We start from the raw sequence: 25219 nt of genomic DNA, 5'->3' as shown, positions 1-25219 counted from the left end.
AATATGTATCTATGTTAACCAGGCAAGCAAACTATCTTCAATATATTACATAGTAGATTTCTTTCTACGAAATAATCAAGATATAAAAATACTTTTATATTATACTAAATTTTTAAGTTGCTCAACTGGATAGCACTCGTTAAATGTGAATTATAATCTCAAAATTAACTTTTTTTTCTAGACTTTCTATTAAAGCACAGCTTTTCGCACATTTTACAACTCGTTTCCCACACAAGGTACACGAATACGAATCCACCACTTCTTCAATAAATCTTCACTAGAATAGATTGAATTTTATTTGTCTTTTCTGGCTTCAATTTAGTGTTGTGTTTTATGTGAGCATTTTTGTGTGCATCTATGTATGTTTTATATATATTATATGTGTGTGCTTTGCTAATAAATGTATTAAAAAAAATAATACAAAAAGGCCATTTCGAACGCGTTTCGCTACTAAAATGGTACAAACACATACATTTTATCAAGGTAGGTGGTTAATTTTTGTATGAGTAGCTAAATTAGAACAAAAACATATTTTACCATGTATAAAAAAAAATCTACCAATCTTTCTACAAAAATTAATAATTTTTAATAACAATTATACATATGCTTTTTTATTTAACCTACGATGAAATTTCATTCCAAACTATAATAGTTATTTTTCATTTGAATATAATTTGAATACATGCACGTATACGAATCTGCCAAAAAAATGTATATTAAATATACTAGTTGTGGATAGTTCCATGGAAATATTCCAGGTTCTAATCATCGATGCTTTCTGATCTTTCCATAATAAGCTAACTCGTTTGATATAAAGCAACAACACTTCAACCGAGCCACTTTGAGAAAAAAAACTTGATACTTACATACATATGTACATCATTTTTTTTTTCAATTTTACAATGAGCAAAAAATATTCCAAATAGAAAGTCATATATTTCGAGGATCCTAAAGGCGTATATTACGGTAGATCGTAGTTTTAAATTTGCAAGATTCGCCCATGTTACGTTTCGATTTTGGCAGATTCAGTATATAGTGGGTAAGATACGTTTGGCAAATTTGTGTGACCATGCGTGTGGGTGTCGGTGTGGTGTTGCAGGCGACTAGCTGACGAGGATGATGAACTGTCGGAAGTGCAACCGGATGCTGTGCCACCGGAAGTGCGCGAATGGCTCGCTTCCACGTTCACGCGGCAATTGGCCACGACAAGACGCAAGGCAGATGAAAAGCCCAAGTTCCGGTCTGTGGCACACGCCATCAGAGCCGGAATATTCGTCGACAGGATCTACAGGCGCGTCTCCAGCTCGGCCATGATGCAATTTCCGCCGGATGTCGTCAAAGTGCTTAAGGTGAGCCATCTTGAAAAAGGCAAACTTGGTGGAGAAAGCTCGGAATTTAATAATTGAGTTTCATATTACGAATGTTGTAAGCTTCAAAAATGTTTACAGAGATGGAGCTTTATTTGAGTTTTTAATGGTAGATACGGATGTAACATACATATGTTCGTATAATGACTGTCGATTTAAAAAAGACGTATAAAATGTCAATTTTCCGCTAGAAAAATCCGTAAAAAAATATATATTTTTGACTTTGAAAATTCGCTAGAAAACTAATTATAAATATTGTTGCGTGGACGTGAAGAGGGGGCTTCCAGAATCGGAGAGAAACGCAGGACCGTTGTAGAAGGTATTTATTCGTGTGCTCTCGCCGGCGCTCCAGGTCGGAAAATGGTTTCCAGGCCGAGAGCGCCCCATATTTATACCTGTTGGGCACAACACACATACATACATACACATGTAAACTATTGGTCGATGCGTGGGGCGATCCCATTGGCCGTTACATGCGGCTTATTCATTCGGCGAGGACATTTTGGCGCGAACGAGAGATCAGGTGATTAGCGCTCGTAAGCCATCGCCACCCACCTAATCTCTACGTTACAATATTTTAAAACAATAAAAAATCACAATCAATAAAAAAAACATCTGACTATTGATTCCAAAACTCACTTTGAGCACAGCAATACTAGATTTTGAATTAAAGACCTCAAAAGTAAAAAAACTGTAAAAATTGAGCATTTTTTTAAACCCTCATATCTTGTAAAGGAGACCCAAACAACAAAAATCATTATCATATTCGAATTCAGTGGATCAAATTTAGTAAAGATTGGTTAGTCTCCGCTCTGGTATTTTTTTTTTGTTGCTCAGTGTAATTAAACCGAATTCAAAATTAAATGAATTTATTTTACAATTAAATTGTGGTTTTACTAATTTCTTTATTATTACTACCACATTTAACGCTCAAAATCCTTCACTAATAAGATTTAGCATGAAAATACATTGTAGAATTAATTGGATTCATTATATTATATATTATATAATCGCATAAATCAGTGTAAATGTGCGTGTGTGTTTGTAAGTAACGCTCTAAGCAGTATAATAGTCGTTTCGATTCGACATACGTCACAGTTAAAACACTGCCAACATAATGGACGAATATAATAACGAATCAAGAAAAAACCGATCTCAATATATATGTACATATACTATATACTATTTTCTACCAATATGTCGTCTTGGAAAATAGTACCATGTGCATTTAGTGCCATCTACTGAAAATGAAATCATAATTATTTCTATTGTTATTTTATATTGTTTATATGTATGTAAGTATTTTCTACTTATAATATAAGTATTTTTAGAAGGATATCTAAAGCTTTGGTTCGTTTTTTAAAGTTATCCAAGAAATCTTTTTTTAAACTTTTGGGATTTGAAAAACGTACTTTTATAACGTGCACGCGCGTTCAATCAATGCATTTAATTTGAGAAAAAATAACCGGATCTATAACGTGTCACTACGAACTCCGAAACACAAGTTCAAAACAACATAAATGAAACGTAAATTTCTACTCATCCATTAAAATTGCGTTCCCGCTGCGGACTGTATTTTCGTTTCCTTTTCAAATAAACGCTGCAATAAGTTCTCTTTCGTTAAATATATAAGTTCAATTTCTAAAGCGAAGAATTTCAATGTCAAGTTCCATGAATTCATTGCACTGAGGCGATAAAATGGCTCCGAGTCGACGACTAATACGTCTTTCACACAATATACTGTTGCGTTACCCATTTTGAGCTAAAAATAAAATTGTATTATGTAAAAAAAATTCTAAATTTGTAAAATATTTTCTTAAAATTTCACGAATATTATTCGAATTATCACTCAAATATTCAAATAACGAATAGTTCAAAATAGACCGAATATATTCGAATATCGACTATTCGAATTGGAAACTTTACCAATGACATATCTGTGCTGAGAGTACACACTGTATTTAAACAATCCGTGGTTTTGTTCCGTGCTTCATTCGGAGCTGGCTGGTCGACGGATCTACAACAATCAAATAACTCTACCACTACTTCCTGTGTCTTTCACTATGATCTTGGAAACCCCTCAACACGTCCACGCTACAATATCAAGGGCAATTTTTAAATACAATATTTTTAAACTACATATTTCTTTCAATACACTGAGCAACAAAAAATCACTTTTTACTATGTTTGCGCCCCTCAATTCGAATATGACAATGATTTTTGTTGGTTTCTTCTCATTTATGAGATATAAGCGTTTCAAAAAAGCGTAATTTTAACAGATATTTGACTTTTGCAGTCTTTGGCTCAAAATTTAGTAATGCTGTGCCAAAAGTGAATATTTAATCAAATAGTCATATGTTTTTTCTATCGATTGAAAGCAATAAAAAAATCACAATTTTGAATTTTTATCTCATAAATGATTTATACGTATATTTATTTTCCGCTCCAGAATATTTTTATTGCTCAGTGTTATTATTAAATAAATTCAAAGCGAATAGTTTGCAAAAACAAAAATACCAGAGATTATTATCATAAAAATTTTCATACATTTTTCATAGCTACTTTGACGCAATACTGCGGACTGACTGTAAGTCTGACGGACTGACTTTGAATGATTATAATATTTACAGCGTCATTCTCGTTCAGGTCAATTATAAAAACATTATTGCTATGCAAGATAATCTAGAATTAATAGCTATTTCTTGTCACGGTTTATTCATAATGGGTACGCACTTCGACGAGGGGTATTTTCCCAGCGCTAATTAAGATAAATGAAATTTAAATTCTCGAGCCATTTTCATCAATAACCACACAATTTCCAGACTTTAGACGACTGGTCGTTCGACGTGTTCGGACTGAGCGAAGCTGCCAACAGTCAACCTGTAAAATACCTCGGATACGACCTGTTGAATCGGTACGGGATGATACACAAGTTCAAGGTACGTTCAGTACACATCCTTTTAATAAAATACCTGAAGCAAAGCGTTTGACGTCGAGAACATCTGTTTTGTGTCTGACAGGTGCCACCATCGACGTTGGAAACGTTTTTGACTCGGATTGAAGAGGGTTATTGTCGTTATCGTAACCCGTACCACAACAATCTCCATGCTGCCGACGTCGCACAAACCGTCCATTACATGTTATGTCAGACAGGACTGATGGTAAGATTATTAACCAGCTATATCTAAACCGTTCAACGATATATTATATATAATATTCAATGTTTAAATCCTAAATGTTTGACTGACGCCAGACCCTAGTAAATCTGCCGTTGAGATGCCTCAACGGCAGTTTTAGTCAAACGCTACATTGCTCCTCTATCCAATCACTGCCGATGTAATTAGTAATAGGATTCACTGTTTGATGTGTTACCTAAGGACAATATATGTATATTTATATATATTTTACATATAAATATTATTTACTCTTGACTTACATTTAAATGAAAAATTTATACACGTAGAAAACCACAGGAGATACTTTTGTAAACAAACCTCTTGTGGGAAATAATGCGTTCACCATAGTATGCATATATTATACATATACATATATGTACTAGGAATTCCAAAGATATTGAAATTTGTCACTAACGGTACTACCGGTATTGATTGATTAAGCAATGTAATTAATTACCAAAAATATTAATTTATTCAAAAAAATCTATAAATCTCTGCGTATCAAAACAAAGTAAATACAATTATACGTGCTCCTTGCTTTGAAGAATTTTTGTGTGGAAGGGATGTTTTTAGCTTTAAAATATTTAAAATATTACATAATTGTCAAGTGAAACAATAGGTTTCCAAAAAAAATCAAAATGCGACGAGGTTTCTCGTTATTAACAGACATAAATAAATCATATTATATTATAAATCATATATTTAAAGTATGTATATATGGATATAAATATTCGGAAATAGACTCGGGTATCGGTATGATATTTTTGGCATCTTTGATGTTAAATTCATGATACACTTGAGCGGCTCCTTTGAATAGCAGGTCAAGAAGAATGTTGACTGTTGATGAATTCTGCAACTAATCTATACAAACTAGACGATAAGACGTTTGCTTCTAAATTAAAAATAGTTCAACTAGCATAAAATTGGAATTGTTATATTTCGGAAACACCGGTAGCCTATTCTCAACTGGTACAAACGGTTTCGGTAGTACCGGTATTGAAATCCCTAGTATTATATATATATATATATATATATATATATATATATATATATATATATATAATTTTACGTCCATCGGATAAAATACTCAGCAATTAGGGATTTCCATCGGATAATTCTGCTATAGTTATAAACTCAGAAATTCCGGTGTAAACGAGTCTTTATAAACGTTGACAAATGAATGACACGGATTACACGACCCATTTTCAATGCTCCCTGGAATAGTCTTAGCGGGTAGTATTCTTATTTACTTTGTACATGTACAAAATACAACGCCTATCGGCGTTTTTCAGGCCCATGGACTTGTTGGCAAAACGCCGATCGGGGTTGGTCAGCATTTAAAGGGTTAAGCAGCAACTGTTTTACAATTCATCAAAAATTAGTATATATATACCTTCTGCTTAGCGTCAAGAAGCGCCGGGTTCGATCCCATGCACTGACCTCGATTGAAAAGATTTTTTCTGAGTATATCTGTAGTGCTGCTGGTCAGACCTGGATATTTGTGCTCCAGGTCGATCGTTTCCTATCAGAGTTTGCCAATTTTCTCTGATTTCATTGTTGAAACGGTTTCCGGTAAAATCGGCTAAATATCCTTCCTACCTCCTATGTCACCACTATTTGAGATTTATAATGTACAATAAAATTTATGTACAATTCATAGATGTCTCGTTAATTTGCGAGTTTTTCAGTGTCTCGTAATTCAGCTACTTGTATAATAAAAAAAAATGCTGCAATGTTTGTAATTAATTGGCCAGGAAGGCGCATTGGGGTTACCTATAAGGCCTTCCTGGTATATTTGTAAAATAAATATATATATATATTAATGAACAAAAAGAGCACATATTGTTAGCATAGCATTTCTCTTTATGATAAAATGTTGTGTAATATAAAGTTCAATATAATTGTTAGTGGAAATTTTAACAAATCGCATTTGAATCATTGGGGTTGTAGTATATGTATGTATGTAAACACGTGTACTTATTGGTGTCATGTTGCAGAACTGGCTAACAGATTTAGAGATATTTGCTACACTGGTGGCAGCCATCATCCACGACTACGAGCACACAGGTACGACAAACAATTTCCATGTAATGTCCGGCTCAGACACAGCTCTGCTTTACAACGATCGCGCGGTTTTGGAAAACCACCATATCAGCGCTTCGTTCAGGTGAGAAGCGTCAAAAATAAACCGTTTTGCGGTCTTGAACACCGAATGTATCCTCGGGTGTGTATTTGCAGGGTGATGAAGGACGAGGAGTGCAACATTTTGCAGAATCTGTCGCGGGATGAGTTCCGCGAATTTCGCACGCTCGTCATTGACATGGTGCTGGCCACCGACATGTCGTTTCACTTTCAACAGATCAAGAACATGAGGAATCTCTTGTCTCTGGCCGAACCTACTGTAGATAAGTCTAAAGCTGTGTCTCTGGTGCTTCATTGTTGCGATATTGCACATCCCGCCAAGGTAACATATCCATATCTCCGAAGCGCATCTTTCCGTACAGATTTCGTTCGGTAGAAATTGGAATCTTGTGGAATATGGACGAAAAGGAAACTTCCACGAAAAACATTCATACATCTACACACAAGTAAAAGACGAAATTTAAATGTTGAACGGTGGACTTTATTTGTTTTTTTTTCCTTCATTATTGCATGATTTCATTCTATGTTTTATATAAAGGTAAGTTTATACCAGTACTGCACATAAGCAGCAGTACGAAAAATTAAAATTTCAAATGCGTCTAAAACGATATTTTTTCTCCATCGTATTGGCGGAGGATACATTTACTTATATTGATGACCAAAATGAGCAATATGGCAAAGTATGAAAACGATCGGATAAGAGGCAATTTTTTTTCCTGAATTGTAAGTGAAGCTAAAAGGAAGTATGTAAAAAAATATTCTTTAATACATTATATATGGACACATTCATATTTTCTGTAATGTGTATGTGACGTATGCGTGACAGTAGGAACCGACACGATCTATTCATTTTAACAGCAGTACATGTCACTGAAACGCTCAGGCAGAAACGATTTGTTATGGCCAATGTGGAAATATTCACGCATGGCGTGATGTCATAGTAGCGAGTGCACCCGTATTAACGAAAGTGTTGCTATGCGCATATGAATATTTTCGGTAACGTTATACGGTGACAATATTAACTCGACGATTCGACGAAAGCAATTTTGCGCCGTATTGTCGCTCAGTAGCGTTGCTAGGCCCGTGCGGGGAGTGCGGTCTGCATCGGGTGACACCATTTTTGGGGTGACACCAAATTGTTCAAATTGAAAAACGCTAATTCGACATATTCGTTGTATGACGGTCCCCGAGCGGCTACAAACCTCATTGCAATTTCTGTATATATTCAGCGCTCTGTATTTATACAGCTACCGCGAAACCCATCTGGTGCAGCTATATATGTATAGCATCAAATATGAGCCATAATTGACTTTTGTTCGAATTCCCGAGAAATCAGTGTATGAACCTCATGTAATCGGAGAGAAATCAGTAAATGTAAGAAGGTTAACTGATTCAGTCAGACGGAGACGCAATCCAGAAACAACGTGTGAAATTAGCTTCTCTTTTGGCGCCTCTCTTTGGTAAGTCATAACAATAAACAAATATTAATAATAAAAAATAAAAATAAATTGGTGCTATCTTCCTTCACGTTTTTACTTTAATATGCGGTCTCACTGTCTCAGTTCTCACGTGTGATATTGAAACTGAATAATACCGACCCTAACAACCTAATCTTAAATTTGTAGGGCCAACCTTAACTTAACCTAATCTATCCTGACCCTTAAATTACCACTAACACGGAAACCATGTGAACTGTATAAGAGGTATGTAATAAATAGGTGTTGGTGCTAAGATATCTTTTTTTTAAGTTTTATTTCATCAATATTTTCAAAAGAAAAACATATGTATCTTAGCAGCCAACACCTATTTATTCAAGGGTCAGGATAGGTTAGGTTAAGTTAAGGTTGGCCCTATTCATTTAAGATTTGATTAAGATATATGTATCTGCTGAAGATATTTTGATAGAAATGCTTCGACAACATTATGGGGCGGCAGGAAAAAACAAAAATTGTAATAAACATTTCGTTAATACGATACAAATAAAAAAAAATAGTTGACTGCGATTCAAAGGTAGATCGTATGCTAAGGTAGACCGCATACTAAAGTAGCACCAATAAATTTTAATATGAAGTATCGTTACTTTTCATTGCATATCAATACGTTTTGGCTCATTTGCATGTTACTTTTGCGTGAACTTTTTTACTTAAAGATTTCCGATGGTGTTTTATAAAGTTTCTAATTTCAATGGTTCTCAGTATATTATTTTTTGAAGAGAATATGAAAATTTTTAATGTTTTCAAATATTTTTTTTTTTTTTCAAATTTTATTTTACTTCCGCACCAGGTGACACCACCCCTAGCGACGCCACTGGTATATGTAAGCCGATTTTGCCATGCACTCGTCAAAAACAAGTATAAGCTGCCGAAAATGGGCGGTGCTGTATAATATGAATAGAAGTAGTCTTTTCCGTGCGGTGTTGTGCCGACGTCCAGTGCTTGATAATATAAAGGTTGTGGCTATTTGCAGGTACTATATCTGCGAATTTTTGGCTATTTGCAGGTACTACATCTGCGACAGGCGCAAAGCCTTCTGCGCATGCGCGTGAACTTATAATCCGATTTTTTTTTTTATTTATTTTTATTTAATAGTTTTGGACCATTGTGGCATTACAGGAAGAACCTAATGCGCCACAATGGCCTACATTTGAAAAATATATAAAAACATGATATAAAAACAAGTAAACTGTAAATAAAGGAAAAAAGCAAAAGCAGAAAACATGGTAAAATAAAATAATAAAAAAAAAGTAACAAAAGGAAAATAATACATCATTCAGAGAGAAAAAAAAAATAACAAAGTGTAAAAATTAAAAATAAAATCCATAAATCCCATTCTTTGTTTACACTGAGCAAAATTAAAATAGTATATAAAAATGTACAAAAGAGAAAGAAAAAATAAAATAAAATAAAACAAAATATGAATAAAAAATAAAATCACATTATAATTTCTTACATTTAATGTATGCTAGACTTGTTTAATCAATCGTTCATTATACATGAGGCAAATAAATTTCGCACGTTATTATACTAAATTTATATAATTAAGCTAGTTCGCGGCTTGTACTTTTATGTACGTATTATACGTTGTATATGATAATAATTTTCTAACAATTAATAATATTAACTAATTTGGATTATATTTTTTACTCTACGTCACTTTACGAGTTCGAACTAAATTTTAAGAGGTTTAAAACAAAATTTTAACAGTAAACACGCTGGCAGTCACAGTTCACGCGCATGCGCAGAAAGCATTGCGCCTGTTACAGATATAGTACCTGCAAATAGCCACAACCTAATATAAATGGACCTTAATACGGAATCACACCATCCGATTTTCTGGATCAATTCGGAAAATTTAGAGTAATATTGTGAAAATTCGGTAATCAAATTAAAGAATTATTCTAATAATACTCTAAACTTACTGAATCGGATGATGTGATTCCCGCATAATATCATTGAATATGAACTTGGCAGAATGGAAATTTTTGAATATTTTAACAGGAAGAAGAATTTATAATGAAATTTTGCTCTGGCCAGCAAAAATTCTCAACGATTTGATAGTTCATATTGCATCTGGAAGTTTCTTACAGACACGGTTTATGTAAGATGAATGTAGTATGCGATAGTACGACAAATGTAGTTATGCAATAGTCATGGAAACCGTTGAAATAATTGTAATCAACTGCAATCAATCAGTAAATTCACCTTCAATATTAAAGTAACGAATTTAAAATGGTACCTATAGCATATTAGATTAAATTCATCTAACATATCCTAGCCTTCTCGTCCATATATCCACGGTAAAAAAGTTTCCTAAAGAATTTCTACCGAAAGAAAAAGTATTAGTATAGGAAACGATGCCTCCCAAAACCAAACCAAGCCAGGTTTACTTATCCCCATGTACAATATATGGCTACTTTACAGAGGTGGGATTTGCACCATCGTTGGACAATGCTTCTGCTAGAGGAGTTCTTTCGTCAGGGGGACAAAGAGCAGGAGCTGGGATTACCTTTCAGTCCATTATGTGATCGTAATAATACCCTTGTGGCCGAGTCTCAGATTGGTTTTATAGAATTCATCGTCGAGCCGAGCATGGGAGTCTGTTCCGACATGATGGAGTGCATTCTGGGTCCACTGCACTCAGGATGCAAAAATCAGGACTCGTCGCAAAATACTCCTGGTGGACACGAGCCAATCCATGAAGACGCTGACGCACAAATACCGAAAAACGGTGAGTGAAATTTCGGCAATTCAACAACTTGTAGAGTTCGTTCGTGGCCACCTATTTCAATTGAAACCAAAATTTGGTTTGACTATGTAAAAACCGGTATTATGATTTATCAATTTATCACAGGTATGTATGTATGTTCACCTTATTAGATCTCATAGGGATTCGGCATTAAAATAAAACGGAATTGATACATTTCTTTGAGTCAGTATTGTATCCTTAAGATCAAATTGAAATGTGTTGTATTTGATTTCAGGACAATCTAAGTTTAAAATTAAAAAACCTTGGGCTGCATGCTTAGCAGATAATAAGAAAATATGGAAAGAACAAGCAGCCAGAGGTATTGCTAAAAATATATTTAATAAACACGTGAAATATGTATGTAAAATATAAAAAATCATTTATTTTCTCAAAAGATGCAGAAGCAAGGGCACTATTACAGGCTCAAAAAGAAGACGATCCACCGATATCAGTCGAAGAATGATGCTCGAATATATTATCATCGTTCATGAAGAAGTTCGTGAAGAAATAAAAATACTCAACCATGGAAAAATAACAAGCAGTATTCAAATTATAATTTAATTGTAAAACAATTACATATGTAAATAATTTTATGTACAGAAAAAAGTTATATGGCTTTGTAATTAACCAATGACTCAAATGACTCATTGTAAAATACATGTCTGATTGTTTATTTAAAAAAAAAGTTCGTCACAGAATATAATATGTGTTTCAATTTAATAAAATACACGTCTTAGCACAATAGATAAAATAAATGTTATTATTATTCAACTTCTGATATCTTAACCGTCGTTCACTGTTCAATTTATGTATGTACTATATAAATTTCATTCTTCAATAAAGTGTTGATAATCTGAAAATATTTATGTTTAAACATATGTATGTATATGTAATCTCAATTTACATAATATTAATTGTGTAATACAATATTTAAAATTTCTGTATAGTGAATTAATTTTTATTTGTATAATAAAATTGAGGCTTGTAATAAATTATTTTGACCATCGTTATTTATTATCAAATTATTTTATTTTTTATTGAAAATTTAGCAATAATTTATATTTTCGTTAAATTTCTATTATTAGAAGTTTCCTTAAAATTTAATTTCTTATCGATGCATTCAATATATTATCTTAAAAATAATCTAAATGTACGCATATGTACATATGTATGTACATACATAAATGTGTTTAGACTGGCTTCTTTAAATAAATGTGACTTGTTTAAATGTAAGTATCAAAAATTATCTACATATTGTGTTTAAACGGTTTTAAATCATCGTGTGTATCTGTATAATCAAAATCCTGTGAAAGTCCTTGTAAAATATATGTATTCGTATATATATATACATACATATATTATATTTGTAAATGAGATGAATATGTATGTAATATTACTGAGGTAAAAAGCTTTAAATCAAAAAATGCTCTGAAGATATGATATGAAGATCTCTTGTGTAAAAGTATAATATCATTACTAATCTTATCGTGCATACAGTGTAACATTTATAAAAAGAATAATTGTTTAGAACCTAAAATTTCAAGTTATATTCGGTTAAATTGTTGTTGTTACTTATTGTTTATTGTATAAATCATGTAAATTAAACCTGATAAAAATTCACAACTGTGAAGGCATACATAGTAGAAGTATTATATTATATACATACATTAACCACATTATAGTACATATGTAGATATTCCTTTTCCTCTTCCCACGACTTGAACTCTTCATTAAAGTCCCTTAAATTTAAAACTCATGAAACTTCTTTACCAATCTGTAGATGTCTTATAACTGAAATGGGAGGATTTTTACTTAAATGTCGCTAGAATCTTATTAGCGGCATTGCTTGTGCCATTTGGTCTTTCCAATGAATTCTCTTCTATTCAAGATTTTTTAATGTATATAAATATATATGTATATTATAGTTAGATCAAGGAACAAAAGATTATGAAGTCTGTCAAGGGCGTCCTTCAGCCGTGCAGCTCCGAAGGAACTGACTAAGGTTGCCAACTACTCGTATATATTCTTCTTAAAGTGCGGTAAGATTGATTGCATTTAATAAATGAATTCATAACAAAATACATTTTTTAAAACACTGCCTTCTACTTGTACTATTTTCGTTTTTGTTAAAAATTTAGAACAAGAAACTATTGTATTGGTAAAAGTTCAAGAAGTATTACATAAATTGTTCACAAAATTTTATTTGCAGTATTTATTAATCAAAGTCACGTTTATTATTTAATTTAATTGGATGAATCAATACCTTATAAAGGACAAGGCTTTACTCATATATGTGTGACGTCATCTTATATATGTTTAAATGAGTGGATGAAGTGATACATTATGGGGAGTTTGTTACAAATGAAACAATAGTCTAACCAGGATATTTTTTCTTTTTTTGTAAAATCACAAAAGAGTGTCGGCAACCGTAGAACTGATCCATGGCACGTGGTAGACAATAAGACTTGCTTAAAATATATTTAAAATATTTCTCAAAGTATATATATATATAGAAAATAGATTTCTGAACGTTTCTGAAAACACGATCAAGTCCTACAGTCGAACGGATAATTCTTGCAAATTGTAAATTTTAGAATTATTTCCATGTAGGTGTGCCGTCCAAGATTAAGGATTGAAACAATTGTGTCAAACTATATATATATACAGTTTCTATCTTTAGACATACATATTGTATTCTTTTTTACTTTTAAAATGAATGTCGTTTATTATTATAATCAATTGTATTTTTGGCTTGAGGGACCACTCTTACTAACTTTATCTATCAGCGCATCTTGATTCTATATGATTTGGATTACCGAATTAAATAAAGTAAAAAAAAAAAAACATAAAAATAAATGGAATATTTAAAAATTATAAATGTAATCAACTTGACGATTGGCCGAGTATAGTTTACGTGTGATGTGTTGGTAGATAGTATAGTTTAGTTTAGGTACCATCAGCTGATCGGGAACATAGCTTTATCAAAATAGTGAGTAGAAAAAAATTGTGCGACGTCACATGTTTATTGTAAAATGTGCATGTTCAATAGCTATGCTGTATAGATTCGTTTTAAATTATGCACAAATATATTATGTAATAGTTCATAATATCTATGTACATATAATACATACACGACACAAACACACATACACACACTACAAAACCTACAGACATTCTGAAAAATAAGATAAATAAATAAAAAAACAAACATACACACAATACATGTACAACGTACGTATTAAGCCACACCAAAGACATACTATTTAATAATATATACTGTATATGTAAATACGAGCATTATAAATGTCTATTTACATTTATAAATTGAGCTTCGCTAAATAAAAAATAAAAAGGTGTTATTAAGATATGTATAGGGATATAAAAATTATGATTATGTATGATGTCTATCAGATAAAGTGAAAATTGTGGCATTATTGCTTTATGAAAAGACCAACTAACATATCCTTAGGTATGAAAAAAGCTGTATTATGTTCTATCAAAAGGCATGGCCTAAATATGAATTCGTTTCGATTTCGTGAAAACTTATATATTTTCAGTATTAAATTGTGTTGCATGCGAAAATCTCATTTCGAATATATACTGCTTGAATTACACTTATTATATTTAAAAAATGTTTTTTCGTCTGTTAACGGAAAAAAATGTACTATTTATCTAAATCTTAAAAGAAAATACCATTATGTAAATAAAACAAAAATATTTCAAATAAATAATTTTTATAAAATTGTTGCTTATTTTTCCCAGTTCTCATTAGCCATTTTTTTAAATCTTAAATGCCACTGAAAAAGATTTTCGATCAGTGTGTTTTGCCAGTGATGACGTATGCATGTTGGATATTGATAGCCAGAATGCTGTGTGGACAAGTGGTTAGCATATTACGTTTTCGAGCGGAGTGGTCACAGGTTAAAGTACCACTAGAGTCCTGCTGCTGGGTAGACCTCGGTTTGTGACTCAAGGTCGATCGTTTCTTATCAGAGTTTGCCAATTTTTCTGATTTTCATTGAAACGATTCCTATAAAAATTGGCATCTCTATTGCTAATCTCTAGTTATTCAGCATCTTGAGGTTCGCTAATTTAATTATAAAATGCCACAAAAATTTCTCCATAGATGTCACTGTGGATGTTTGTATGAATTCGCTTTGTATAAAATGCTTATGTATATTGATTGTATCTGTTTAAGTGCACTTGTCGCTTTGGAGCGATTTGTAAAGGCGAGTGTTCATGTTCTATGAAATAAAATAAAATATAAGGTTCAGTGCACTCAAAATATAGAACGCTGTATGCTTGGTATAACAAGAAGAGATAGAAAACGGAATATGTGGGTGAGAAGTATGATAAAGGTGGTTGATGTAATGGTGAGAGTGAAGAGATTGAAATGGCAATGGGTGGGTCATGTAGCAACAAGAACAGATGAAAGAAGTGCTCGAATGGTATCAGAGAATGTAAAATGGTGCAAGGATGGGCATGAGGGAAGCGGGTGGATGAAATCATAAAAAAATTATGTGATTTAGATGCATGAGAATTGCCCAAAACAGAGACAAACGATGAAGCCTTCATCCAACGGTACATTTGTAACTTAAAATACACCTTTGCATCTTTGTACACTTGCAGGAAATATCTTGGTATGATGATTCTTACTGTTTCTTCGTAGCTTGGATTTTATATTTTTATAGCCAGCAGTATGGCTCAGTGGTAGCGTGTATGTTTAGCACCAAGTGATTATTGGGCTCGATCCCGCTATACTGCTGGTTAGATTTGGATATTTGTGAGTCCAAGTCGATCGTTTCTTATCAGAGTTTGCCAATTTTATCTGATCATTGTTGAAACGGTTCCTCAAAATTGGCAAAAAAATCATCCTACCTGTTGTCGTAAATCTTCTGTATTTAATGTATGTACAAATCTAAAAATCCATAGATATCTCAATGTGTTAATTAATTCATTAATTTTTAATATCGTTTTCTTCAGCTTCTCGAAATACAGTGATTTGTGTAGTAAAAAAATACTGCATTGTTTGTAATTAATTGTCTAGGAAGGCGCATTGGGGTCTATCTTTCAAGCCTTCCTGGTATATATCTATGTATAAATAAAATAAAATATTATCATAAATATGTACATCGATAGTTTAAGTTAAAAAAAATAATAATATTCAAGTATTTTCAACTTTTTATTCATTCAGATACAACCAATCAATAATACAATATAAACTTCAAACATTACAAAGTAGTATTCAACATTCCTGATAACTCAAATTAGCTTATAAAATGTACATACAGTGAATTGAATCAATTCACAAGCACCCTGAGACTCTGCGGAAGCTTTACAAAATCACTCACTAACTTAGTATATATTTGTAAGTTTTATCAAGAATTTTTATAACGATAGTCAGTCCTCTCACGTCGGATATATTCCTATGACAGGTTAGCTTTCCGTTCAAGGTTTCGCCTTTCTTCAACGGTATTGGATCTTTTAAATAGAATATCGTCTGCTTCCAATGTGTCGGCGTCGATTCCGGACCCGTCGAGAACGAAACCGGGTTCGGCAGATCGAAGAATGTGTCAAAATAACCGACTAGAAACGTTAAACTACCATCGCGCAAAACGTTCAACTGAAATTCTGAAGAAAAGTTTACGGAATTCGTTGTGCACGTGTTCATATCTATCTCGCATAGTAAACTTGGCGATGTGATCAAATGAGATGGATTGGCGACGTCTATACTCGCTTCTCTGATGACTTCACTTTTCATACAATTCATTTTGTAGCCATAAACATTCGACCAAAAACTAATTAACTTTTGATGCGTTTCCATGTCTCCGCTACCGACTATACTTATATTGCATTTATTTGGCATTAGTATTCCGCCAGGTTTCAGCCAATGATTCCGAGCAAAGATGACACTATCTAACATACCCTCGAACAGTAGAAAATATCCCATCCATTCCGATACAATTACGTCTACCTTTTCGGGCAAGGGTGTATCTTCCAAACGTCCCTTGATGATGTTTATCTTATTCTGTAGATCATTCTCCCTGATTATATCCATGGCATGGTATATAATATCCGACTGATCAATAGCGTACACTTTGGAAGCACCAGTAGACGCCGAAAACATAGACAGGATTCCTGTTCCACATCCGAGATCCAGTACAACTCTATTTTCAATTATACTTCTATTGTCTAATATAGCTCTTTGATACGATTCTGTACGAACTTTATCCGAAAGCATATCGTGATGTATACTAAAATGAGCATATGTACTGAAATAACCTAAATCTTCATTTACATCCATCTTCTCCACACAACGATCTTCAGGGGAAGTCACCGGCATTTCAGGAAGCTTACCGTCGCTCATTATATTGTGCATCGATCGTTTCATAGTTGTTATATCTTCCGTAGCCAAAGCTAACAGCGATTTTTTTTCTTTGACTTCAGCCGTGAGGGATTGTATGGTCCGTTGTAGTTCTACAAAGTGTGCTTCCGACAAGGTAACAAGTCCATTTTCGACATTGGCATGGAAGGACGACTGCGGAGAGCACACAGCATCATCCAGCGAATCAAAATCATACATGAGCCACTCCTCGTGTTTGACTGGTTTGAGATATATATCACTCTCCCACAAGGGTTTTATGGCAGTCATAATGGCCACAGAATCGGGCTTATTAGTACGAATATATCCAATCAGTTTAATAAAGGAATAGAAGTCCATGTTGTGCTTAACTTTAAGAAGGGACAAGTCGAAGTTGTGGTCTTGTTTGCAGTGTATCAAGGCTTCTTCCAGGTGCGGGAACGTGTTTGAGCAGAAGAGGCACTGTGGACGGGACTCCGCTGAGGAATCGGCCCCTTCGCCCCCTCGGGAGCCTCCATCTCCCTCCACGACTTCGGTCCATTCATCTTCGGCGAATTCGTCTGAATCAGAACTAAGCTCTGGCGGCTCCGACATGTCAATGCTTCAACTGACAGTTACGCGCCTAACCACATGGCACGCGATTTATTTTTAAATAACATGGCCGTGACAGATACGAAACCGAGCATTACAAATACAATTTACCCACTTAGATAAAATGATAATCTGTGAGCGAAACCACTACAACCATTAAAAACACGGTTCTTGTGGACTATCTGGATTGAAATAAAACATTGCCAGTATTTCAATCTATAATTAATAAAGTACTCAATTGTGTTTCTGTTGATTACCAAAAATTATTGATAGCAATATAGCCACTTCATCCTGTGTAGTAAAATGCGTAAGAAATTTAAGAAAAGACAATTAAAAAAGTGAAAATGTAGAAAGGCGTTATATTTCGAATCATGCTTTACTTACATATTTTATTATTGTGTTTTAGGGAATAAATCTAACGCATTATATACATATGTAAGTGTAGGGAATTATAAGATCAAATCATACATGTGTGACAATTCAAGTATAGCCACAAATTCACCTTAAAAATCGAGAACAAAGGATGACCTCGATCTTATGACATGTGTTTCTCCTCCATACGAGAATATCTAAATACCCGCACATCAGACGTACATATATGTACGTAACCACTTCAAAAAATTTACACAGCTACTCTAAAAAATTAGAACTCATTCGCACAACGCTCCTTCTATAACTTATATGTATGTACTTGGGTTTATCAAAAAAATAAATAGCTTCTGTCACACAAGTTTAATAAATACATTTTTTTATAAATGATCGTGCTGCTGACATGCTAATTACATATATGTATATAAAAAAAATGAACAATATTTAAGAATTTTTTTGGACACACTATTAAATTAATATATGTGAATAAGGTGACCAAATGGTAAAGTTTTATTCCAATTGATTTCTTACAATGTAGTATATGTATATGTAAAATTTTTATTGTATTTATATTTTTAAAGTGGGTAGAGTTTCTTATTAGGCAACCCAATGATTTGATGGCATTTTTTGTAATATTATTCATATGAGAATTGATTGTTAATTTTTCATAAAAAATAACTCCCAGACATTTGATTTTTGTAATGATGTCGATAAATTAATATTAATAGTCAATTGGCGAATACATTTTATTTTTATTCAAATATCCAATGACTATCGCATGGACAAGAATTGTAGTGCTTCCCCAATTACAAAGTTCTAAGTTTTAACTCTAAATCTAATTGGCCAAAATATGTATGCCACTTTCACATATATGTACATACAACGTCACTGCTTCCACTCAGATACTTTTAATAAGGTATCGGCATAAAGGTCTAACCGCACTATGCGTCAAACGAACGATCCGACACTTCACAACAGTGTACGGCAATATTAGATAAACCGCACTTGAACGACAGCGATGCGACACTACGCAGTAAATTATGTCAATCATTCGTTCGGTACCTCGGAGCAAGATGGACGAAAAGGACGCTATTATAGTAACTTTGATATGCGAGGAAGAAGAACAATCAAGAAAAACCAAAAGATTATGGCTACATGCTATTTCAAATTCACGATATGAAGAAGGAGAATAATTGTCGCAAGGCAAAGTTGGTCGGAAAGTCAACTTTGACGCACGGTGTCGTTCTACGTCATGCGACTGTCAAGCAGTGCGTTATGTCTCATACAATTTCGTACAAACAATATTTGGTCGCGTAGTTGTGAAGTGTGGGATCGATCGGTTGTCGCAATGTGCGGTCAGACCTTAAGTGTGTAAAATAAATGTATGCATGTTGCCCAATACTTGTATCATATCCCATAGGTTTGTACTATTTAGGTAATAATTTTCGTAAAATTGAACAAACAACACAACGCTTAATAGCGTTGGTAGCGTCACAATGACGTTGGTATCCCTGACTGTCAGTTTCTGTCGTAAGCCGGCGCGAGCAACTCCGCATTCACATCTTTGGCAACCGTAAACAATGGAGCAGGCATTAGCAGCCCTATGTGCAGTTCGTGCACTACGTTCAGGAGTGGGCCAAGTTTTTGAATGTGTTGGTGGAGGAGGTGGAGGTGGCGGTAGCGCTGAATTGATAGCTGAACTCCAGGAACAAGTACTAGTAGTTGGAGCGAGCCTTAGAGAAGTAGAAGCGTGTAGCAATGCATTACAACCACCTCCAGGCCCATTCTCACTCGGAAACGCAGCTCTACTCTCTCAAGAAATATCCGTAGAAAGACAGGCACTCTACGTACAACTAGTTAACAGTTATCGTTGGACGGACAAAGTTCACGAATATAGCGGAGTGGCTCAATCTCTACTGAGTCAAAACTCTCTAAAACGGTCCTACGTAACTTCCAGTAGTGCCAAAAGACGCCGCACTCACACCAGCAGTCATAATGTATCGCCCCAGAATGTTGACAATGTTATCAATGCTATAGACCGCACCTTCAATGATATGAAGATAACCGTTTCTAGACCCTTCGCCACAAATGCAGTAGTGCAAATAAGCCTAGGCCACGTCTTGAAGGCGGTGATAGCTTTCAAAGGGCTTATGATTGAATGGGTTGTTGTCAAAGGGCACGGGGAAGTTTTGGATCTGTGGACCGAGTCTCGGCATCGAGTTTTCAGAAAAGTTACGGAAAATGCCCAAGCGGCCATGTTGCACTTTTTCTCGCCGACCTTGCCGGAACTGGCAGTCAGATCTTTCATGGCGTGGTTCCACAGCTATATAAATCTCTTCAGCGAGGCTTGCAAAAGGTGTGGAAATCATCTGCACGATACCTTACCTCCAACTTGGCATGATTTTAGAACATTAGAACCCTTCCATGAAGAGTGCAAACAATGAAAAGAAAATGTGATCGAATAGCAATGTAAATAATCTATTTATATAAAAATATCTGTACATTCATCGAAAGATGTAACTGAATAGTTGTTAAAGGACACATGGAAGTTTAGATTATGTGGTCGGAGTTGTTTGAATCCTTAGTGGTACAGTTTTAAAACATTTCACCCTCCCGAGAAGGCTAATGTGCTAACAATGAAAGGACTATGTTATCTACAATAATTTATTGAATTAAATGAAAGGTTTACATAGGGCTACGGTGTGATCGACACCAAGGGCTATCTTGGTCACATGAGCTCCGACACCAACTCGCAAAGGAAAGAAACGATCTTTCCTATCGCCGAGACCTAAGCAGGCGGATTTGTTTGCTCCCCACATGTATAGATCTCCATTCGACGTAACGGCTGCGCTGTGACTTAATCCTGCAGCAATTTGAACTACTTTGGTGTATGGATTGAATTGGTTAACGCCAAATAGTGTTGTGGGTATTTTTAACGGGGTATGACTTTGTTGAGCTTCTGGGCCTAAGCCTAATATTCCAAAGCCCCATGCGAAAACTTTTCCATGGCCTGAAAAAAATATGTAATTTGAGTATTTTTGAAATAAAATTTTATATAAAAGATTTGTTTTATTTATAACATTTAAGTAAAATTTTCCCTTTCAAGAACAAATGTTAGTGGATCAGATGCATTTAAAAATAATTTGAAAAGATAAAAGCACAAGTCCTTATTGAAGATTGGCCTTGAAGTTTTATAATGTGGCTGAACAAAGTTAACTGTTTTTGTTTACGACAAACTTACTATTCAGCATAAGACAATGAGATCCACCAGCAGCAACATCAACGATTTTTCCAAACTGGTTACAGTCTTCTAAAGCTTTGGGGAGTGCGATTTGTTGTTCCTTTTTATCCCTAAAATTAATTTGGCCATATTCCGAGTTACCCCACCCAAATACTTGTCCTTTATCTACATATAAACAAATATTAATACACATGGGGGCACAATTAAATCTGTAGGTAGACGATAACTTTTAAAAAATTTACCATTGATCGCCAGTATGCAATCTGCGGAACTCGACAACTTGACAATTTTTTCTCCGAGGATATCACCTTGGACTTGGTTGAGGTGATAATCTGAGTCGAGGTTGCCATTACCGAGCTGTCCATCAGATCCCCACCCACACGCATAAACTTTACCTGATTCTGTCAAAAACATGCTGAAACACAAGTTACATTCATTAATATTTCCGGAAGGTAAGTATTTTTGCATTATAGGATGAAAAATCAGTGATATACGAAATTGCCCGGAGAACAAGATCTTCGATCAATGTGTTTTGCCAGTGATGATGTATGGATGTGAAACTTGGACATTGAACGCCAAAATGTTACACAGTCTAATGCACTGAAAGAAGTATGAGATGTTGTATGCTCGGCATAGCGAGGAGAGGTAAGAAATGGAATACGTGGATGAGAAGTATGACAAGAGTAGTTGATATAGTGGAGAGAGTGAAGAGATTGAAATGGCAATGGGCGGGTCACATACATATGTACATAGCTAGAAGAATGGACGAAAGGTGGACAAAAGACGTGCTGGAATGGTGAGGAAAAACTAAAAAGGTGAAAGGAAGGCCACAAAGTAAGATGGGTGGATGAAATTAGAATAATGTGTGCAATGAGATGGATGAGAGTTGGGCAAAACGAATGGAAGACTTTTGGTGGGGCCGTCATCCAGCAGTGGATGTTGAATGACTGCAAATTATGATGATACAAAATTTGATAATAACACAAACCTGTGATCTTGTCCGCATTCGATATTTGTTATTTTTTCTCCATTAATCTGTTTAATATTATGTATAGTGGCAGCCCTTTTATAATCTTCGTTTTCTATAACTCTCCTTCCGCACTGTCCATGCGAATTATCACCTAGAGTAAAAACTCCCTCATCATTTGTCAACACGGCGAGGTGAGCTCTTCCAGCAGAAACTCCAACCACACGTGTTTCACTAGGATTAATTAAAGGTAAACGAATAGGCGCCGGTAGGAGCAGTGTTTCTAAAGGATGACCTTTCCTAGGATCGTGGAATCCTATTTGAGAGTTTGTGTTGATTCCTGTGCCGAATAATTGATAGCGATCTTTCGACTTGACGCCAAATGCTGTAAAGCCATAGCCGCATGTGATACAAGTGACCTTAAAATTAGAATAAAAGCATATCTAATCATATATACATTCAAAATTGATAATCATTAATACATATACACGGATGGATTGAGTTATTTACATCATAAACTTCCCCGAATGTCATACGTGAAGGGAAGTGGGTGTAATGATATTTGTTGCGCTTATTTCCGGTACTTTCTTTGCGGTATATTCCTAAAGCTCCTGTTTCGGATAAACCCCATGAGTATACTCGACGATCGCCTGAATTTGCAGTTGGGTATTGATATACTAGAGGAAAATATAAAATGTATTAAACAATTACATATTTTGATGATAAATATAGTTTTCAAGAGTATTCACTATTAGTAGATACAAATATAATTGCTTCTAAATTGTACAATTTTTAACGTCACAAATTCCCAGGTAGAATCAATGTCTAATAAAATTCACAAATGTGTTTATGAAATAGTAAAATAGCTGTAATAATTACTTGGCATTTTATCTATGTATAAATCTGGATCTAGAAGAGGCTTTTTTCTTTTGGTAGCGTAAAATCGACATACAATACTTTTAGTTTTTATATGTAAATAGCTATTGCTAAGTTTGGTAAATAGCTTCATGATGAGTTTTCAGATTGAGTTGATTTCGAAGTATTAATTTTAATCACTGATATACAGATCTTATGTGTTATTTAGATCGAAAGCTAGACCGCATCGCAGCTGTCAAGTGATACATAACCTCTAACGCATGACAGGAAATCTGAAACAAAGCGCTAAAAAGTCGACCACATACAAAATTATTTTAAAAGTTTTACAGCTCGTACAACAAGTAAAATAAACACATAAATATATAAATCAGCAACTAGAATTAAATGTAATCTAGGTTAAGTTTTATTTAACGTCATGTTATGCGTTTAAAAAAAAATTTCTAAAGAGAAACTGCATTTGAATTTCAAACAATGCAATGTATATTATGAGTGATATTATACTTTAAAATGTACAATTATGTAGTTTTATTTGTAAGTTTAATACAGTTAATACACCAACTGTTTCGAGGAGACGTTATTTGTTTAGTTAATTCAAAAGTTGGTCGTGTTAAAGGGCGGGTGCGGACGCGCATGCGCTCGCCCGGCCGTATCGAGCGGCCGCCCTCGGCCCCCGGGATTCACGGCTGCCTCATAATCGTATTCATTCCATTGATGACTTTTAAACATTGAACATCATCAGCTCGATCTAGGGTAATCGATAGTTGTCTCGGTGCATATTTAGAACTAAACAGAACCTTCACGACAATTAGATGAAGTATATATTATATGGCCTTATTCTACAGGTGCCTAGCAACAATCTTATATGCTTGATTGTGGAGTTCAAAAATGCCGACTAGTAGATAAAGTTTCCAAACATTGAGAATAATTAAATCAAAAATTTTAAGAAAAACAATACGTATATATGTACATACATACATATATGCGTATGTAAGTATATACTCAATGTAATATATACGAACGTATATACAAGTTATTGAACATTTAAGAATAGCGATGGAAGCATTATGTAAAATGAAAAAGTATTATTTTTATTAATTCTAATAAACTATCCATTTTTCTTTTATGAATGAAATTTAAATGTATGGGTAATAGATACCGATTTAAATGATTAACAAAAGAATTTACTTATTAAATGAGTAATAAGAGTTGTGCTAGAAAAACCATCATTAAAAAATAAACTCAGGAATATACATACATATGTATATTTATATGCATTTAACAAAGAGGTCCAGAGACTCAAGAAGATACGAAGTTAGCTGGGATTTAAATGTCATTCAATTAAAATAAAATAAGTAAGTACATACATACTACATATATGCGAGAATTAAAAATTATTTTTTCTGATTTGACGACAATTTCTGTGAATTTCTATGTATAATATTTATAAAATAAAAAAAATTACGATATTTCAGTAATTTATCGCAAAATGTATATTAACCACCACAGATTGTGCACATTGCAATATACATATGTATGTACATTAACTTAAATGCTTGATATTGAATCTATTATAGATTTATTTTCACCAGGACCTTTGTATATCCCACATTATTACAGTGTATATACCACATTTATATATTTTGTTGAGTTTTTTCAGTGTTTCAGTATAGTGTGCGAGGATTATGTCATATGGCAATTCGTGCAGATGTCGCCTTTCGATCATGCCGCTCCAGGTATGCCATGCATATTTTCGTTGTTTTGTATGAAAAAGTTGCTTACCTAGCATGTTGTATTTTTCACAAATAAATTCAGAGATATACAAAAAGATATTTTTCATCCCCGTTAATTATAAAATAGAATAATAACAGAAAAAATATTTTTCAC

The 25219-nt window shown here is 33.9% G+C and overlaps 4 protein-coding genes across 19 annotated transcripts in view; 2 read left to right on the top strand and 2 right to left on the bottom strand.

The window, feature by feature from the left end:
• Window positions 1-13577, top strand: part of LOC143918159 (dual specificity calcium/calmodulin-dependent 3',5'-cyclic nucleotide phosphodiesterase 1A-like) — a 183445-nt gene extending 169868 nt beyond the window's left edge. For all 16 annotated transcript variants that reach the window (XM_077439889.1, XM_077439887.1, XM_077439888.1 and 13 more), the window contains 8 exons: window positions 1100-1349; window positions 4190-4306; window positions 4388-4528; window positions 6541-6710; window positions 6782-7007; window positions 10606-10912; window positions 11166-11249; window positions 11326-13577. In XM_077439889.1, coding sequence (XP_077296015.1) covers window positions 1100-1349; window positions 4190-4306; window positions 4388-4528; window positions 6541-6710; window positions 6782-7007; window positions 10606-10912; window positions 11166-11249; window positions 11326-11393 — 1363 coding nt within the window. In that variant the 3' untranslated portion in view covers window positions 11394-13577. The remainder of the gene's footprint in view (window positions 1-1099; window positions 1350-4189; window positions 4307-4387; window positions 4529-6540; window positions 6711-6781; window positions 7008-10605; window positions 10913-11165; window positions 11250-11325) is intronic.
• A 2518-nt stretch (window positions 13578-16095) lies between these two features.
• Art3 (arginine methyltransferase 3) lies at window positions 16096-17944 on the bottom strand. Its single transcript, XM_077439884.1, has one exon. It carries the CDS (start codon window positions 17883-17885, stop codon window positions 16281-16283), a length of 1605 nt encoding a protein of 534 aa, XP_077296010.1. The 5' UTR covers window positions 17886-17944; the 3' UTR covers window positions 16096-16280.
• A 1887-nt stretch (window positions 17945-19831) lies between these two features.
• MED27 (mediator complex subunit 27) lies at window positions 19832-20730 on the top strand. The gene has a single exon (XM_077439668.1). It carries the CDS (start codon window positions 19832-19834, stop codon window positions 20693-20695), a length of 864 nt encoding a protein of 287 aa, XP_077295794.1. The 3' UTR covers window positions 20696-20730.
• Window positions 20730-23640, bottom strand: LOC143918020 (RCC1-like G exchanging factor-like protein). The gene is made up of 6 exons (XM_077439667.1): window positions 23339-23640; window positions 22970-23136; window positions 22481-22878; window positions 21735-21907; window positions 21493-21657; window positions 20730-21261 (listed from the first exon to the last, which is right to left on the bottom strand). Exons 1-6 carry the CDS (start codon window positions 23466-23468, stop codon window positions 20924-20926), a joined length of 1371 nt encoding a protein of 456 aa, XP_077295793.1. The 5' UTR covers window positions 23469-23640; the 3' UTR covers window positions 20730-20923.
• Window positions 23641-25219: the final 1579 nt, after the last annotated feature.

This window comes from Arctopsyche grandis, chromosome 10, assembly GCF_051622035.1.
Source record: "Arctopsyche grandis isolate Sample6627 chromosome 10, ASM5162203v2, whole genome shotgun sequence".
NCBI classification, from domain to species: Eukaryota; Metazoa; Arthropoda; class Insecta; order Trichoptera; family Hydropsychidae; genus Arctopsyche; species Arctopsyche grandis.
Note: the sequence above shows the minus strand (reverse complement) of the source record. Positions and strands in the feature narration are given on the sequence as shown.